At 40.3% G+C, this 18,301-nt stretch overlaps 1 protein-coding gene across 6 annotated transcripts in view; it reads right to left on the bottom strand.

Moving 5' to 3' along the window:
* The window catches only part of SATB1 (SATB homeobox 1), a 96,616-nt gene that overhangs the window by 65,495 nt on the left and 12,820 nt on the right, over positions 1 to 18,301 (bottom strand). For 2 of the 6 annotated variants that reach the window (XM_045856633.1, XM_045856639.1), the window contains exons 1-5: positions 10,320 to 12,061; positions 7,453 to 7,687; positions 3,618 to 3,794; positions 2,729 to 2,855; positions 1,850 to 1,973 (exon numbers count right to left, since the gene is read on the bottom strand). In XM_045856633.1, the coding sequence (XP_045712589.1) occupies positions 1,850 to 1,973; positions 2,729 to 2,855; positions 3,618 to 3,794; positions 7,453 to 7,663 (639 nt within the window). In that variant the 5' untranslated portion in view covers positions 7,664 to 7,687; positions 10,320 to 12,061. Of the gene's footprint in view, positions 1 to 1,849; positions 1,974 to 2,728; positions 2,856 to 3,617; positions 3,795 to 7,452; positions 7,688 to 10,319; positions 12,062 to 18,301 lie in introns of those variants that run through there. The other 4 variants (XM_045856636.1, XM_045856638.1, XM_045856634.1 and 1 more) reach the window with 3 other exon arrangements.

Raw genomic sequence — 18,301 nt, 5'->3', positions numbered from 1 at the left:
CCCGAATTTCATTTTGTCATTTGGTTTAACATTATAATTGCCTGTATTCAATTCATTTCCCATGATAACATTAAGTAAATTCACAATTATATTTATAAGCTACAGTAAGGTGGAGTTTACTGGCTGAATGCTGATGTTATTTAACAATTAGTTCTCACTGCCTATATCGATAAATACTTGTACTAGCATCCTCCTCTCCAGCTCACAGTAAATGCATTTAATCTTTGCCTGAATTTCCTTCGGAAATCAATGGGACACTTAGTAACATGAAGATACATGAGATTCCTATTGTGGGTGTTTCTACATGCTTTAACTCTGAATAAAACAAAGTTTATTTCTAGGACATTTCAAATTTTCAAATGCTAGTAACCAAGTGACATATTATCTGGAATTGTCTGCAAAACCCAAAGTCCCGGAGGTAAGAGTCACCTGCTTCATTTATATTATCCTATTGATTTAACTGCGTTTATAATTAATTTAAATTACTTTATTTAGATGGGTATAAATTCACATCCTTTCTACTCCAAGGGGGAGAGAGGAAGGAAAAAAGGAGATGAGCTAAAATGACAAAAAGAGTTTGCTTTGAATTTCAAGATACTGACACTTCGCAATACAGAGAATTATTTTACCTGTGGCTACAGCTCACCTTAAAAGAACACGGAGAGCCATCATTAACTATAAACTCAATTCATTGGCTTCATTCCTGTAACTGCTAACAAATAACAAAGTAACGCTGATGAACCTGAAACGTGTGGAGTTTCCATGAAACAGTAGCACAGAAGCCCACGAGCTTTCTTCCAACGGTCCCCAGTACCTTCATGAGCACCAGAAACACATCTTAAGACTACGGCAACTGCAGAAACGTTTACATCAGAGTCACACAGCTCAAGCTCAAATGACTGACAAACATTCAGAATGACATTTTAAACTTACGTTAAAAGAAAAACTTAAAAATCTAGTTAGATCAGCACTTCAATTACCCTACATCACAGATGACCTTACACTGCACTTGGGCGCTGAGGGATGGCTTCACGGCACGTTTACGTAGTGACCACACAGGCAGCCCAGGACAAGCAGGTTCGTAGCACACTTGTTTTTTTTTTATATTTGAAATTAGCTAAGCACTATCAAAAACGATGTTCAGTTTTACATTTAGAACAGGGGCAGTCTCTATTGGCAGTTTCACTAGCTCTCCATCAAAATTCATTCTAAAAATCAAGCACAGCAATAATAAATCTTTGTCTCATTTCAAAACTCCCTGATGGTATGTCAGAGGGGAAAAAATCATAGTAAACCAGTGCCCCTAAACTGGTGACAAAATCCAAACAGTAACTAGTAACCTTTAGTTGCAGGAAAGAGATTTCTATTCTTTTATGATTATTTTTACTAAATGTTCTTTGTTATTTCTTATAAAGAACAAAGTATTTGAACATTGAACTCCTACTTTATCCAGGCAGCATGATGCAGTTTTCCACGTTAGCACTTGCAATGCCATTCACTGAAAGCTCCTGGAAATTATACTGCCTTTACTCTTCCTTAAATAAGGGCACTCAGGAGAATGTAGTTTCCATGCTCACCACACTCAGAAAAGGAATCAACAGACAAGCTAGCACAGTCTTCTGCTGAGCTGCTTTTCCTTCGCTCTTTTTTCCCAAGGGAGGAAAAGTGTAAAGGCTGTGTTCAAAATGAATCAGGCATATTTTTAGAAGTCACCAATGGTCAAGCCACTTTGCATTTTTGGCAGATTCTTGCTTCAGATACCAGTTGCTTTAGACTACGGAGCCCCATCGAACCTCAAATCAGGGCTCCCCATGATGTCTTATTACTTATTACATGCTATGCTAAGTACCTGTGAAAGGGGGCACTCCTTGGCCAACGAACTCTGATTCATATCTTTCAGTAAGTCCTTCAGAGCATTCCTTACTGTGGTGTGCGACCATTGTTCAGGAGGCAAGTCTTCGAGTTTGGGGCAACTATTTGAGACATAGATTAGAAAGAGGATTATTACAAGATTGCATCCCGCTGCAAAACATTCCTTTAAGACAGACAGATTTCATTTTGCGCATCAAACAGATGCATCTGGAGATTGCTCTCGGTCTCCTGATTGTTCCGATTAGTTAATTACTTTATACAACACATCTGCTGTATCGATGCATGAATTATACATCAGCTGCCTGTGGTGGCTATTTTTTCATGTTACTTCTACCTTCCTGCTCTGATGCGCTTGGGAAGACAATTTAAGGTGTACTGCTTTCTCATGAGCCGTCGGGAAAAGCATTAATGCATTAACCATTTTCCTTTTGTGACTCTGCTCATACGAAGTAAAATGGTAAATAAAATATATAAATAAATAGGATCACAGCAATACGGAATAAGGCATTCTTTCACAAAATGTACACAGATGGCACTGTTCATGATATGCAAAAATATTTTTCTCTTAAGTAAACTTTATGTAAAATGCCTTCTTGTAATGCATCATTTAATTGACTAAATACAAAAAGTCTTATCTTTTGATAACCTGCACAAATCTACAGATTTTTGGGGGGGGGGGTGCCTTTACATTCTACATTTAAGTTAGGAAAATAAAGAAGGAGTAAGGAAACAAACCAATTTTAATTAACCCTTCTGAAACACAGAGGAAATAAAAAGGAAAGGTTGACTAAAGATGCTTTATTTTGAAAGATCAGGTAAGTAGAACGCTTTCTCCTTGAACGCTGTCCTGACTCACCTGTGTAGCTGAATTTTCAATGTGACCACATGATACACGTCTTGAAGCATATCTGCTACCGTAGCATCAGGGGCATCTGTCACATAAGACAGTGGAACTGGATTCCACTTTCCAACCTGGATTAACCCTATTCCAGATAAAGAGAATACGTCACTAAATAGTTTAGCCTTCAGATAATTAATCTGGTAGGTTTTTTATTTTTCCATAGCCCCCACCACAAGCAACATTGTTATTTCTGTTTGAGTGATTCCCTTCCCTCTAAAAGGCAGGTCAATGAAAAGATTCACAGCTTAGCTTTCCAAATTGTGAAATTATGTAAATGACTGTAGAGTTGTTTATTATTTTGGAAATCAAACCCCATCAATAAAAACTATGCATAGGCCACATTTTCCTAACTTACAGGAAGTTCTAATAAGACATAGCTGAACCAGTTCTAAATGGCTTTACAATTTAGATAAGGTTCTCTACTGCAAAGGGAATCAGCATTGAAAAATACTTTACAGCCCATAAAACCATCAGAAACAGAATAAAAGAAACAGAACTAGATATTCAGTCATAAATGCAAATTGACTCTCAACAGTCCATCTGCTCAAATACGCTCCTTACTTCCTTGTGGGTCCTCAGTGGAGCAGATTATTAAGGTCAATAAGCATACTAATGATTCAGCTGAAGTAATTTAAAAAAAAAATCTACCTCGACATTCCACATGAGCAAAATGTGTGTTAACTAAACCAAACTGAATTAAGCCAATTTTTTAAAGCCACAGTTTATAAGGAACCAATGCAACACACAGGCTACAGTTCTTTGCACAAAAATATTCAGTGCTCTCTCTGCAAGGTAAACAAAGGATGCCAAGCAATTTTTCCAGCCCCACATATGCATCATTTACCTTTGGCCTGGGCAGCAGAGCTATGCGAATAACCCAGAGACAGCAATGCCATTTCTATCAGCTGGTTGAAAAGCATATCCTTTCTCACCAACACAAATTCCGCATGCTCCTCCTTGCAATCATATTCAATGGCGTTTTCATAATGTTCCACCACGCAAAAAACTGGTAGCATGGTTCCTATCAAAGAGACAGAGAAAAAGAGATGCACACCAACAATCTTCAGAAATACAGTCTGTGGGAGGAAAAACTAAGCCATGAAAATAAATCTTCACCACAGTGAGAGAAAGGGAGAGACTCTGTTTCCAAGGCAGACAGGACACAGAAACACAGGCACGCACACACAAACATACACATCTTTTCTCTTTTAAAGTTGTAGGAGAAATGTTTAAATAGAATGTGAACTTGGTCCTACATTAAGTGGGGCTCTGCTTTAATTAAAATTAGTTAATGCAGAATCACCTTTCTGATCAAATAATAATGCTGACGAGAGAGAGAGAAGTCTCTCATCTGATCTGTTGTGATGGTGGAGTGTGCACACATAACTCACTACAGTTGTCTTCAGAAGCACCAACTTCATGCTTCCTATAAGCTTTTGTTAACACTAGACTTACCCTATTTGTGTCTAAACAAATTATCTTTATAAAATTATTAGCATTTTTCTTCCTCTTTAAAAATTTTAATACTTCCATGGAAGAAATGCAAAAACTTAACCAAACTGATGCTCACATATATGAAATATATGGATTCAATATATGCATAATATAGATAAATAAGATTTTTATGGTTACTCATTTAAATTACTTGACTAAAAATATCACAGTAACTATATGCCTTTAAAATGAACAATCTTTGTTATAGCAAATGAGATAAAAATAAGAGAGAAAAGGAAACTGGCCTCATCAGGACATATTAGGATAAAGGAATCTGCATAGATTTCATGTTCTCTCTTTATTTACTTTAATCCAATGTAATAACTCAGTAGCCAGATGATTAATAAGCGCAGGTCACACTAGTGTTAAAAACGAGGCTTCCAGAAACCGAAATCACGAACACTGTAGTACTCAAGGTGTTTATGCAGTGCACTGTCAGACTTCCAATGATAAACGGAAAAGGGTTAAAAGCAGATGCATCTGAACTGTTCTGTGGCAAACTGCCAGGAGGGTATCATCTTTAGCATAAATGATGACAAAGGTTACTTTAACAGGGCACCCAGGATCCTCAATTAGTCCTGTAATAATAATGCCTCTATATAAGCTCTGCCCTCTGCACTCACAGAATCCTACCAACTTCTGGACATGTCTAGTATTTGCGAACCGGGGTGAAAAAAATCAGGATTTTTCTATTGACACCAGAGATGCCCTTTAAAAATGCTCTATTCTGCGAACAAAAGCTGGCAGTTAAAACATTTTCTACACATGCATCTTCACCAAAGGTTTAGTGACCTGTTTCCAAGAGATTCTAGCTCTGACAAAACAACAACAAAACCCTTTAGGTTTACTTAGAAAAGCTCACAAACTCCTTCAGAGGTACCCAACAGGCTAGGCATGAAAAACAAGCCGTGGAGCTTGCCAGTAATCTTGTCATTCATTCACAGCTGATTTGTACCAGAGGGAGAACCCGTCAGGGATCAGCAGAAGATTTGGGAGACCACAGCAAAAATAGCAATATACAAACTGGTGGTTTCTTTCTTGGCTTGAAGGTACTTTGGCAAAATTTCCTAAATAAATAAACAAAAACATTCAACCCCTTTTTCCTAAGTAGTGCTTTCTCATCTCAGCCATAATTTTTATCTAGCACCTGTCAAACAGAAACCATGCACAAAAAATAAGATTAAAAAAACCATTAAAAGGCTTTAGTAATTTAGTTGCTTGAAATAGGCAGAGAACCTTTTACAATTAAACTGCATTTTGAAAATAAGTCACTATCAATACAATGCTTTAAGAACAAAACATCATTTGAGCAGGAAGTGAAATTACTGTACTTTGGTTTTTCCTCCCCGTCCTAATGTCTTCAAAGAGTTGGGTTAGTTCAACAAAAACATACGCATTGATTTTTCCTCTTACAGGATGGTACTGACTTGTTCTACTATATGCTGTCCTTTAGGCCTATGAAATAACCAGGTTTTTCACTATTGAAATATATGGGGTATATATTTTTTGCTTTACTTAGAGATATGCTGCAGATAATTAAGGTGCCTATTAATAAAGTGACAATAGTATCACATGATGACAAATCTAGCTGTTAAATCTGCCAGCAAACTGTCACAGTTGCCCTCCTGATATTGGGAGTAATGCTGAACAGGAGCCTTCTCTGAACTGTCTGGTTATTTGTGCTAGTGTTTGGCGAGACTTCCAACTACAGCAACTTCATAACCTTCCAGCATTAAAAGGGGAGTGCACTGGTCACTGCTGAATGCTAAAAATACCACATGATTTAAACCTGGAGGCAGTCTTAGAAGCTTTTGCTGAAGGTTTATGAGCCTGTGTAAACAGCACGTCTGCCATAAGGAGCAGTGAAGTCTGTAGAATCCTTGTCTAAAACTGTCCTGGCATTAAAGTTTGCTGTGCAAATATCACATAATACCAGAGACAGCTGAAATCTCCTATTTAGGAATTTATGGAACTTATATGTTTGCAGGCGTCAGAAAGTCTTTTTTATAGAGCCCCAGTGCTTCACAGTACAATATTAATGCACTCTGTTTGAAAAGCTGTAATAAATTATATTTTTAATGCTCTTACCCTGGCTTTCTTAAGATGCATACATTCTTGGCAAACAATCAATAAATAGGGTAATCATGAGTAGAGGCCAAAGAATTTGCTGAAGTGCTGTTTTTCCATTTTTAATAGATAAAGATCTAACAATACGGACTGCTGTGTCTGTTCATTTCAGGATCAATATATTCTTTGTTTTCGCCAAACCAAGGAAAAAATAAATGATTGTATGATAAATGTTATGCATCAAACACAATGAAATTCCTCTGCCTTCTAACTTTATCTACTTAATATTCTTGGTTGCTAAAAGATGGCATTTTTATCCTTTGCCTAGCAAATGTAAGGAAAATCTGAATCCTATACACATTTATTCAGAATCAAAATAAAGACCATTATGAAGACACATTATAACCCACACATGCACTGCTTTACACAAACACTGTGTTGAACACAAAGTTATTAAACTTCATCAATTTAATATAAAATTGGTAGAAAGGAGTCACAGTTACACCTCCTCCCCTTATAAACTTGCCTAAATCTGTCCTTCCTTTATGAAAAATACCCAATTATGGCAAAAATCAAAAATTAGGATCATCAGGTTTTTCCTTGCTAAATAATACATTTGACCTTAAGAAAACAAGCCACAAAATGACATAAAAACTTTTACATCATGTCATGTAAGATTTCTATTCCCTCTGAAACTGCCTTCTACAACTAGTAATCTTATGAAAAAGCGAGGGCAGTACTGAAACAATTTAAGTGTCTTATTCTTAATTGGGGTGAGTTTAAGCAATAGCCACCTATATATACATATACCCTCTGCTACAATAATACCTTATCAGCAGAAGCCTTGCATAGCTAAGGACCATTATACTGAACTCAATCCTTATTATCCTAAGTGTCCAGTGATTCCAGTCTATAGTAGTAGAGTAAGATGCTTCACTCCCACAGCCTCCACTTTCAAAACTGACACTGCAGCCAGAGATATAACAAATTTCAGATCAGAAAGAGAATCAAGGAAAAGAACATACAAAGACATGTTCTGCCTCTCCACCCCCACAGAAAGTGGCCTTGGGCAGACACAGGGCTCACAGCTTTCTAGGATTTGGCTTGAAAGTATTTACCTTTCCTAAGGTTGGTTTTCATCAGATGGCCCGAGTGTTTTAAAGGCACTCCTTGCATTTTTCCACCTGTACTCCCAAGCCTTCCTCTTCCTAGTGGGCTCCCGTTCTGCTCCAGGCGGGCGATCTTGGCTGGTGGACCCTTCGGATCGCTCACATTGTTAGACATTTCTGAATGTTCTTTCCCCTGAGTTGCCTCGTTCAAATGATCCATACTCAGTTACCCTCTAAAGATCACCTGCCAGAATTTAAAAAGAAGACGGCATTAGACTTGGGTGGGAGTCTCTCTCTTTCTCTCTGTATTTATATACATATAACACATAAATACTTTACCCCTCAATATCTCTCTTCACAAATGTAAGGTATTTGTAAGATTATTCAGCTAGATATATAATACGATGCAGGCGTTAACTCTACTTCTAGATAGCAGCATTACAGGGCCATTCAAGATAACAGAATAATTTGTGAAAACTGTATACCAACACACATGAATGAAAAGTGATTTGTCACCTACCAACAAAACTAAGTAGGGGGGAATGGGCTTACTTTTAAAACAATAGTCACCACAAGTATAGCTGGAAAGAAAATAAATTATATTATGTGGTCCCAATTTTTTAAAATTAGAAACTTCTTACAGAACATCAGCACTTTAATCAAAGAAGAAAAAAATTAACACAGTTCAAAATATTCACTATATGTGATATTTACAGGACATATAGCTTAGTTCTTATAAGAACAAAATAGATTTATGTACATATACCACCTCAGAAGGAAGTAGCAAGCTTCTAATTTTTAAACTCCCCATTGACTTTACAGGTTAATTTGTAGAAAAAGTTTTCTATTATCAAAGTTTCAAGAGATATGTGACCAGTTAAATGCCTAGTCAAATCTTGGCTCAAACGTGTGACTGGATCATTTCACCCCTAAGCAAATGGATGTCAGTGGAGTTCTTCAAATATCTCAGGTACTGAAGCATTAGAACTCACATGTTTTAGAGTTAATATTTTAGGAGAACAGTAGTCATAGAATGCTGTTAATTTAAATAGCAAAAACCTTGAAAATACGTTGTAACGTAAACATTAAAGTCAAGAACTAAAAACATCTTGATGATTTTGGTAAAACACAATTGTCAGTTTTCAAAAATAATTTCAGTATGCAATGAAGTCAACATCTTGAATAACTTCAAAAAATTGGTAATTATTTTCAGTTATACAATGGACATCAATTTTCACAGGGTTTATGATACAGCACTGAGTACCACATCCAAGGCATTCCTGAAATACAGTTTTAACTATCATTGATAAGAAAGGGTAAGTGGAATTATTTTATGAACTTTTACAATACTTGAAGTATTGAGTTTATCAACACTAAGGGGGAAGGGGCCATATTTAGGAAAATCAGAATATGATAATCACTACTTTCTTCCAGCTATCTAGTAATGACATCTCTTGCACTTTTAAAAAATTATTATATTGGAGGAGCTATTTAGATCTGATTTACTGAAAGCCAGCTTATATTAGCACGGCTTTTCTATATGCATATATTTCTTCTGTTTAAGCATAGATTACTTTGTCCATTATAATCAAGGAAAGAGGTGAATGTGGAGGAGGGTGGGATGGTAATCTGTAGGCTTAAAAGCAACCTTAAGAATGCCAATTGAAGAACTCTAAAGTTTGAGAAATAATGGCTATTTATCCTTGTACTCCAGGGTGGCAAGCTGAGAACTAAAGGTTTACCGTTGATCGAGGTCCCATCTGTTTTTGGTTATGAGGTTCATTAACAATAAATGTGCCTCTTTTAACCACTTTTTATCAAGATTACTCTTTTCCATTGTATTAAACTAAAGCCAAAATTAGAGTGATGATTATTAACTTATTCAAAAACACTCTTTACAATGTTAACATGTGGATTAAAAGACAGAGCTGCTCTTTTGGAAATTGGTTGCCCTGCCCTAGAGCAGAAAATGAATTTTAAAACATATGATTTGAAAAGAAAATACTTAACCCATGGGGGCAATTTAGGAAAGAAAAAGGTAGACAACAGCAACAAAGTTAATGCTGCAAAATATATTAAGTAGTCATGAGGCTTAGCAGCATTATAAACTATACAGCAAATGAAACTGATAATTTAGTTAATGTATTGACAATCAAAACATCATATAGGTCATGCAAAATTGTCCTTCCAGTCCCCACCTATAAGCATCTATTAAACACTCACTCATCTTGTAAAAAGCTTTACATTATAAAGCAAAATTACATGCACATAAAACACCCAATTTACTCATTTAAACTCTGTGCCCAAGGCTAAAATAAAGTTCACCAAACCTCAGTTTGGAATTGCAAAGAGCAGTCTCCACTGGGCCTGCTGGACTGACAGCACAGGAACTAACTACGGTCTGCACAGATGCCAAGCTGAAGAGTTCTTTTGAGTTACACGTTTTAAAATCCATTTTCGTGTAATGTCTGGTTGGCATACAGAAACCAGGCTACTTTCTCAAAATCCCATTTCCCTGTCCATAAACTAAGTCCATATGTGATAATCACTGAATAAAACAGTGAACTCAGACACAGCAATTATTTCCCTTTAAAAGAAAAAGCAAAGCATGAAATTCCGGTTTCAAGAACCTATTTTTTTTTTGCAGTGTGGGATCTTTTTCAACGAGTTCCTTGCTAGATGGCCTCCCTCGCCCCCACAGAACCCCATAATCACATTTTAAGAGATTGTGCCCTTATCCATTCCATATGGCCGGCACGATCCAGGCCAAGCTTTCACTGTGACCTTTTAAAGAGACAAAGAAGCAAAGTACTATCTAGAAACAGAAACACTGCAGTTTTACTGAGTGAAATTAGCAAAACCGACCTGAAACTCACCACTTCAAAACTTGACAGCATATAAATAACAAAAACAAAGGAGATTTCCTTTGCAGCCCGGGTTCTTGAAGAGAAGTTCAAGACTGATGTTTTCTGTCCTTTTTTTTTTTTAATTAAAAAAAAAAAGCAGCAGACCTGAAGGCGACTTCCCCTGAAATTGTATTATTTTCTCTTCCCCTACCCCCGCCCCCCTAAGCGGGGGAAGGGCAGAAATAAACGTCTAGAAGAGTAGCCATGGGGGGTGGGGGAAGTGTTAAAAATCACAATTCGAAAAACAACATATATAGGTTTGTAAAATGTCTAACCTCAGAGAACGGGGTTTTCGATGAGGGAGGAGGGGAGAGTGGGAAGTAGGGAGGAGGGCGAAGATAAAATTGATCTGACAAGTGATTCGTTGGGGGAAGAATCGTAAAAACAAAGCAAAACCCGTTATGAGCTGTAGACTGTGGTGGAGCTGGGGAGGCGAGGTGGTGACAGAGGATTCTCTTAAAAAGAACAGAAGAAAAAAATCACTGCGGACAAGGTCTCCAGAAAGGGGAAAAAGGTCCCCTCGCTTTCCTCCCCCCTCCCCCCAGCTCGCGGGGGTTTCTCGGTGCGAGCAGAGAAAGTCTACTCGGGCTGTCACTTGCGATATTATTCTCCAATGACCCCGCAGAACGCAGCGAGGGGAAGGCCACCTACGCCTCCCTTCCCATCGCCCCCACCACCCTCCCCAACAATCGCGACTAATATTAACAAACCTTAAACTTTCTTCCCACAGCCTCGCACCCTCAACGAGGGATTCTACCGGGGAACAGCGAGGGTGGGGGGCAGAAGGTCGGGAGAAAAGCCCCAGAAAGGCACTAAAATGCCACTTTTGACTCGGCCCTCGCTGACAACAGCCTCGAGGACACTCTCCCTGCCCATGGACGCGGGGCTGCGAGCGTCAGGGGAGCCGAGCGAGTGGAGGCAGGGAGGGGGGAAGGGCACGGGGGAGGGGGAGAGAATCAGAAGGCACCCCCAGCCACCTCCACCGCCTCAGCAGCGACTAACTCCCCGCCCCCTCCCCCCCAAAAGTCGCCAGGCTCTCACTCAGCCCGAGTCCGAGGTAAACAACGAGCACCACAATGGCACTAGGACTTGGGGGCAAAGAAACCCAGAAACCCCAGCAAAACTGATGAGGAGTTTCCCAAAACGAAAGAGGGGGGTGGGAAGCGTCCTCTGGAGTCGCCCTGGCTTTCTGCTCGGTCCCCGGGCAGTCTAGAGGGCGGCCGCGGCTGTTGTTGTTGTGACGAGGCCGGTTGTTGCTGGGTGGCACAGGGAGAGGTGTGTGTGTGCGCGCGTCGGTGTGTGTGCGTGTGAGTGCGAGTCCCCGGACGGGGCTGTTTCTCTCCCTCGCTCTCTCGCTCTCCCCCTCGCTGCCGTCTCTGCCCCCATTAAATTATGAGTTGACTCATCCCGGCCGCTGTCGCCGCCGCCGTGCCCAGCTCGGCTCCGCGCGTCCGCCCGGGCTGCAGCCCTCTCCGCCGCCGCTGCTGCTGCCGCCGCCGCTGCTGCTGCTGCCGCCGCCGCCGCTGTGGCTGCCTCTTCTTCCTCCTCCTCATTTTAATACAAAATCACCCCGCTCGCAGCCCCAGCCCCGAGCACGCAGCCTCCTCCCGGCCGCCCGCCGCCGCCCCGAGCCCTTCCCCAGCGGGGCCGGCTCCTCCGCCGCGTCCGGGGAGCGGGAGCGAGCGAGAAAGTGGCGGTGGCGGCGGCGGCGGCGGCGGCGGAGGAGGGGGGGAGGGAGAGGAGGAAGAAGGGGGTGCGGAGCGGAGGAGGAAGGCGGCGGGGGGGGGGGGGGTTGGGGGGGCAGGGTGCAAGGAGAAGGCGGAAAAGGGATGGGGATTAAAACCCGGGCTGGAGGGCCGGGATCCGGGGAGGGGGCGGGGGCGGCGAGTTAAAAAGCAGAAAGACAAGTAACTAGTGAATGAGTGAGGGAAGGGGAGGGAGGGAGCGCACAATTTCCGGCCCCGGGCGCGCAAGAATTTGTAATGAGCTTGATTAGAGTGAGGCGGCCCGACATTTATTACACACAATACCCAGAATAACAGGGCGCCGCGCGAGGGCTAGCGCCGGCCGCCGCCAGGCGCGCCAGGGCGGGCGCGAGGGGAGGAGGGGGCTCCGCTGGCAGCGGCCGCGGCGGGGAGGGGAGCGCGCGCCGCGCGGGCGGCAGGGGCAGGTGTGTGCGAGGGAGCGGGACGGGAGGAGGGGCCAGGCTGGCGCGGGTGGTGGGGGGTGAAAGTGGTGGGAAGCGGGGGGGCGAGGGCCAGGGGAAAAGCCAACCAACCACCCACATGCCACAAAAGCCACAAAATGAAATCCGTCGGGAGCGTCCCAGGCGGGCACCCTAGGAAACGGCGAGGCGGGGAGGGCGCACCGGCCCTTCGGGAGAGGGGCCGGACACGCAGGTGACAGGCAGAGAGCTCGGAGGTAGGGGGACTTCAGGAAGTGGCTGCAGGGGACAATCGGAAGGGAGAGCACTCCGGAGCAGCGCGGCGGGTGCAGAAACGTTTGCAGAGGAATAAAGGCCAAGATCCTTAAAACGCTCTCGCGAATATTTATCCTCAAAGAGGATGAATCCTAAAGTATTTCTAGGGCCAACGTTAAAACAGTCTTGAGTAAGAGCTTTCTGTACAAGTCAGAGGTAGGTTCAAAACTCCCTCGCTTCTGAGACGTTGGAGGAAGAAATAACGTGGCTTATAGTGGCCGCGCTAAACAAAATTTGGGTCACTTAAAAGACACCTGACTTGTTATTAAAAAAGGAAAAGATGCCACCATTTAATTACTAACCGGGCGAAAGACAAAGTTGGGCGGGGGTGGGGAGGCGTGCGCAAAATACCTCTATTGTTGCAATAAATACTTCTGCAGTCTAGGGTAAGTTACCCAGTTAGATAAATGGTCATTAGCACATACGTCTGATCCTCGTACTTAGATAATCTATTAAATGTAATTTCCATAAAAATGCAGAACATTACAATCTCACTCAAAATAGAGACGCAGTGTTTATCGCTTAGGTTTGAGCACTCAGTCCCTGTAGACAGTTTAATCATTAAACAAAAACAAAAAAGGTAAGAATTATTTTTCAGAAAACACTAGTAGGGAAAAGAGAAAAATCAGTCAGATAAACATTTTGTCACACATAAAAAAAGCAACAAGTTAGCACAAGTACTGAGATAAGAGGGAAATATGCAAATTGAGCTCTTTAAAGCTACCAATACACACTTAGAGACACTGTTTACATTGGAAATCTAAGAAAAGCAGAAGGTAAAGCAGAAGATAAAGTATAGGAAATAATGGCCTCCTGGGGAGGACAAGTTTAGGAGACACACAATGAAAATCTATCACTCTAATGGCACCCAATTTCACCCACAAACCAGAAAGGTTAGTCAAAATAGAGGAAGACAACCATGAATCTTGACACATACAAACCCAAGCCTTGAGCAAAAGAAAGAACATGTGATAATAAAACACAGCAACACAAACAAGGAAAATAACCCAAATGAGATTACATTTTTAAAAGATGACATGTAGGGAAATATGGAGAAGAATACCTTAATTAAAGTATAAAATATAATAAGGACATATTTACAACAAAAAGATAGCAATCAATTATCTCTATAATGACAATGATTTTTGCGATACGCCAGGTTGTTAGGAATTTCCAAGGTGTATATTTTAATAGTTGCCCTAAACTGGTGATGACATGTTTTCCTGAAACCTGCCTGGTTTTCAGTAGGGACAGAGTATTCTAGTGTCACACTGTACAACTGTACAAAAATAGCAACATAAAAATATTAAGAAAAATTACAGACTGCAAAAAAAAAAAGTGTCCATGCAAGTTCACCTGAAGTGAATGTTTTTAAAACAGGAAAAACAAAATTTGGGCAAAGAGGAGACTAAAGGAAGAGTTATTGAAAATATCAGTATTAAGACACATTGGAATAAATACTATAAATATGTTTATCCCATCATTTACACAATAAACAAGACAAAAAAAGCTCCTGATTGCCTTAGCCTCCTAATGATCTGGCCAATGTTAATGAAATGTGGGAATTAAAATAATAATCTTTAAATCTGAATAGTATCTTTCATCCAGGAATTACAAACTAATTCTCTAACACAAAACATAAAAAGTGAGTAATAAGGATGGACATGGCCTTAGAAAATATGACAAACAGAATAAACGAGGATAAAGACATCTAATAATGACTTTATTACAACAAATAATGATATAGTGTAATTACGACTCTATAAATCACACATACATACTAATTTCCCCTCAAGCTCTTGCTTTATTATAGAACTATATAAGAAATAACGTAAATGATATAATATACAGAGGCTGTGCCCTCCAACTCAAATAGTACAATGATAAACTTAATAGCTATAAATTACCCCTTAGAACACTCATTATAGCCACTGAGCATTGGTCAGTGTAAACCCAGGTTAAAATAAAGAAGAAGAAAAAAAGAAGGGTAATTAGAAAAATGCCACCTTCCTGAACATGCGTGAGGATAAACTATCAAGGGGGGAAGACATTATTCTACACAGGCATCTTATATTGGGCAATAACGATTCAAGCAAGTATTGGAAAAAGTTAAAACAAAATACACTTTATAAATCAATATATCAAAATAGTAAACTTCAGGAACATGAAATATTGCAAGTCAAATACATGAACTATTTAACATGTGGATACAGTTAAAACAGAGTGCATCAATTTTTTATTGCATGAGAAGGCATTCAGATTGGCTACAAAAAAGGGGTAGCAAAGATAAAATATTGTAACAGATACACAAGACTTTTTCAAGTTAATAATGAAAGGACTACTGCATGTTTCAGATGGCACCGTATTAAGATAAATATGCAGGCGGATATCCGAAAGCATTAAAACACATTCAGAGTTCTGAATAGCACATACATTTGTAATAAACAGAGAAAGCATTTAGAATTTGAACGCTTTTAAGATATGGCAACTCCGCCAGTGACTGTGTTAGCAAAGCAATGCTTACCACCATAGCACTTTCTAAGGACATTTTTTTCCCATCTTTTTAAATTCAAATACAGTTGGCTATCTCTCTACACTTTTAAAGCAGCACAATTTACGTAGCATATTGCTCTTTCTGTCATGTCAACTCTTTGTTATTTTGGCTTTAGCTGCAGGTGGTGTTTTCCATATATGAGTTTCTGGGAATATGGTCTATCTTGGCCATATAAGGATGTCTATTTGAGCCATATGTTTTGCTGTCATGTGTCTCATTTTGTCTGTCTGGGATGTCAGGACTGATTTCCACATCGTTTCTTGAATAGACCAAATACAAATGTGTAAGAACAGAGAGGAAAAAGCTGGGGCTGGAGCCCAAACAACTTTGTCAAAACACATAGTGGAAAGGAAATGCAATATCCTGTAAACATTTGCACCCTTCTTCTCACATCTTATCTGTGACTGACATCATCACAACTGCATAGTTTAGGACAGAATCTACTTGCTCAAGTTCAGAAGTTTGCAGTATGTGCATGCATGCAGCTTAATCAGACAGCCCCCACATCTTCGGAGGTCGTGGCAAGACACACTTAGCTGCCATACCCTGAGAGCCATAGGTCCTGCAGCCAGCTTGACCCAGCCTTGAACTTGGGTAAGGGAAGGTGTCTCAGGCTTTTCTTGTTTTAGTGAATAAACGAAACTCTGATTAAACTTGTTGACTCATCTTACAAGTATAGCGCCCATTTTACACTCTCATAGCCTCCTGCATTTCTCTTTTGTAAGTCATCACAGTCTTAATCAATTAACTGAATAATTATTGGCTTAGTAAGTGTCTCCCATACTAGACTGAAAGCCCTATGTGAACAGAGATGATGCATCTTGCTCACTGTCATATTATCAGGAATTCATATCCTGTCCTTGCAATGTTTACATTATGAATATTTATTTAAATAAATGAGAACAAAAAGTTCAGTGTCACTTGCCACCAACTCTCACTGCTAACTGCAACGACAATTCCTTTTAGAGAATTGTAGAAGTGCGAAGAAGGTAATGGAGGAGGGTGGCTATATCATTTAAATTTAAATTAATTAAAATTAAATAAAATTTCCAATGGAGTTTCTCGGTCACGTTTCAAGTGTTTAATAGCCCCATGTGGGTTTGGGGTAGTGTAGATTACAGAATACTTCCACCACTGCAGAAAGTTCTATTGCATAGCACTTATCGAGGAGTGAACTTTCTAAAGGATGACTAAGTAAATCCAGGACCTGGCCAGGAGTCTTAGAGGTGCAGAATGGCTTTTAGACATTCTAATAATGCACAGATTGAAGTAATTTTCCATTTTAGAATTAGCCCAAAGATCTATAAAGTTGCATGCAAAGATGACTTTCTAGACATGTCTGTATTTGAAAGGGTTCTGTGGTACATCTGGAATAATATGCATTTACCCCAAACGCTGCTTTCCGTAAGTATTTAAATAGCTCGTAGGTGATGTTAAAAACCTCAGAGTCATTCCCCATCCTCACTCCCACCCCCACATTAAATAAGCACAGTTGCCATTAGAAATGGCTCTTTTGGAAGCTTTAATGTAGGTATCTACTCAAACTGGGAGGGCATCCAGATACCAAACAAATAACGGTATACTGCAGAAAATAATAGCAAAAAGCTTGAATATGTTTCAGGGGAGATAAAGGACCAGTGATAATCAACTCTAAATATGGGGCTTCAAGTTTTTTTCTTTTTGTTTTTCCCCTAATAAATGCAGTTTCCATAATAGCTAGACTGATAGTGATCAAAAGTTGTTTCCTAATTACATTGGGGTGGATGTAAAAATACCCACTGGTAATTTGTGGTATGGTTTTAATAGACTAAGGTCATTAGGAGAGCTGCGCAAGGAGAGGCCAATGTTGATGCTGGTTTGGGGAAAGAGAAAAGAAGTACCACTTTGGTTGACTTCTAGAACCTGACAGAATGTCTGCGCCTTTTACCCAGAAATATTACCATTTTATTTTAGCAAGAATTTATTAGGCAAAAATTTTTGAAAGCTACCTTTCCTTTCATTGATGTTAACATGAATCATAACCTTAACAAGACACAATGGTAATAATTACATCAAAATTTTAGTATCTCTATCTAGACGTAGATCCAAAAATTGGGTAGAGGGAGGCAAGGATTCCCGTGATGTTCAGTCCTCTAGTGTAGAAACCACCACTCAAATATCTGCAGTTTCAGTTTGCTGCATTCTTCCCCTGAATTGCTTCCCCTGAAGGAAGGATGCCCTTCCCCTACCTTCTCACCTGGGGACTTCCCTCTGCCATATCCTTAGTATGCAGTTTGATAGCACCTCTTCTCTTCAAAGCCTTCTCCAGCTGTTCATTACATCCTTCTCCATGTGCCATCACACCACCGTCCTTCAGTGTGACATCCCCTATTTACATGCCTGCCCCTCCGAACTGCAGCACCTTGAGGGTGTATTTATGTGTGTATTTTTGGTGTCTCTCACAGTGCCTGCCCCCACAGTGAAAGGAACCCAAGAACTATTTTCTTGAGTGAGTGCCTCTAAGAAACCTTAGGAAGATTCTTGCCATCTTAGTAAAGCCAGGTGTGCCAAGGTCAGAAGTTAGTTTAGTGGCTCCCCAAATGTGCTTATATTGACATCACCGAGGAGCTCCTTCAATAATCCAGACGTCCATGCTGCACCCCACTGCAATGGCCAGGGATCCTGTTGTTCAGAGCTCCCGGGTGATTGCAATGTTTGGCATCTACTGGGTTAAGTAATATGTTAAAGACAGGAAATCAAATATACCTTCTAGGACCTCCTCACATGAAGATTTTAACCCAATCCTGAGGTCAATTGGAAAAGTTAAGGCTGTGCTAGGAACCGGCATGCACCCAAAGTTTAAGGAATGTATGTACAGGCAAGCCACTAAGTTCAAACAAAAAAATAAAGGAGGGGGATAATCCATTAGATCGTTGATTT

This window comes from Phyllostomus hastatus, unplaced genomic scaffold, assembly GCF_019186645.2.
Source record: "Phyllostomus hastatus isolate PE091 unplaced genomic scaffold, TTU_PhHast_1.1 phas_scaffold_129, whole genome shotgun sequence".
NCBI classification, from domain to species: domain Eukaryota; kingdom Metazoa; phylum Chordata; class Mammalia; order Chiroptera; family Phyllostomidae; genus Phyllostomus; species Phyllostomus hastatus.
This window is presented reverse-complemented; position numbering and strand designations above follow the sequence as displayed.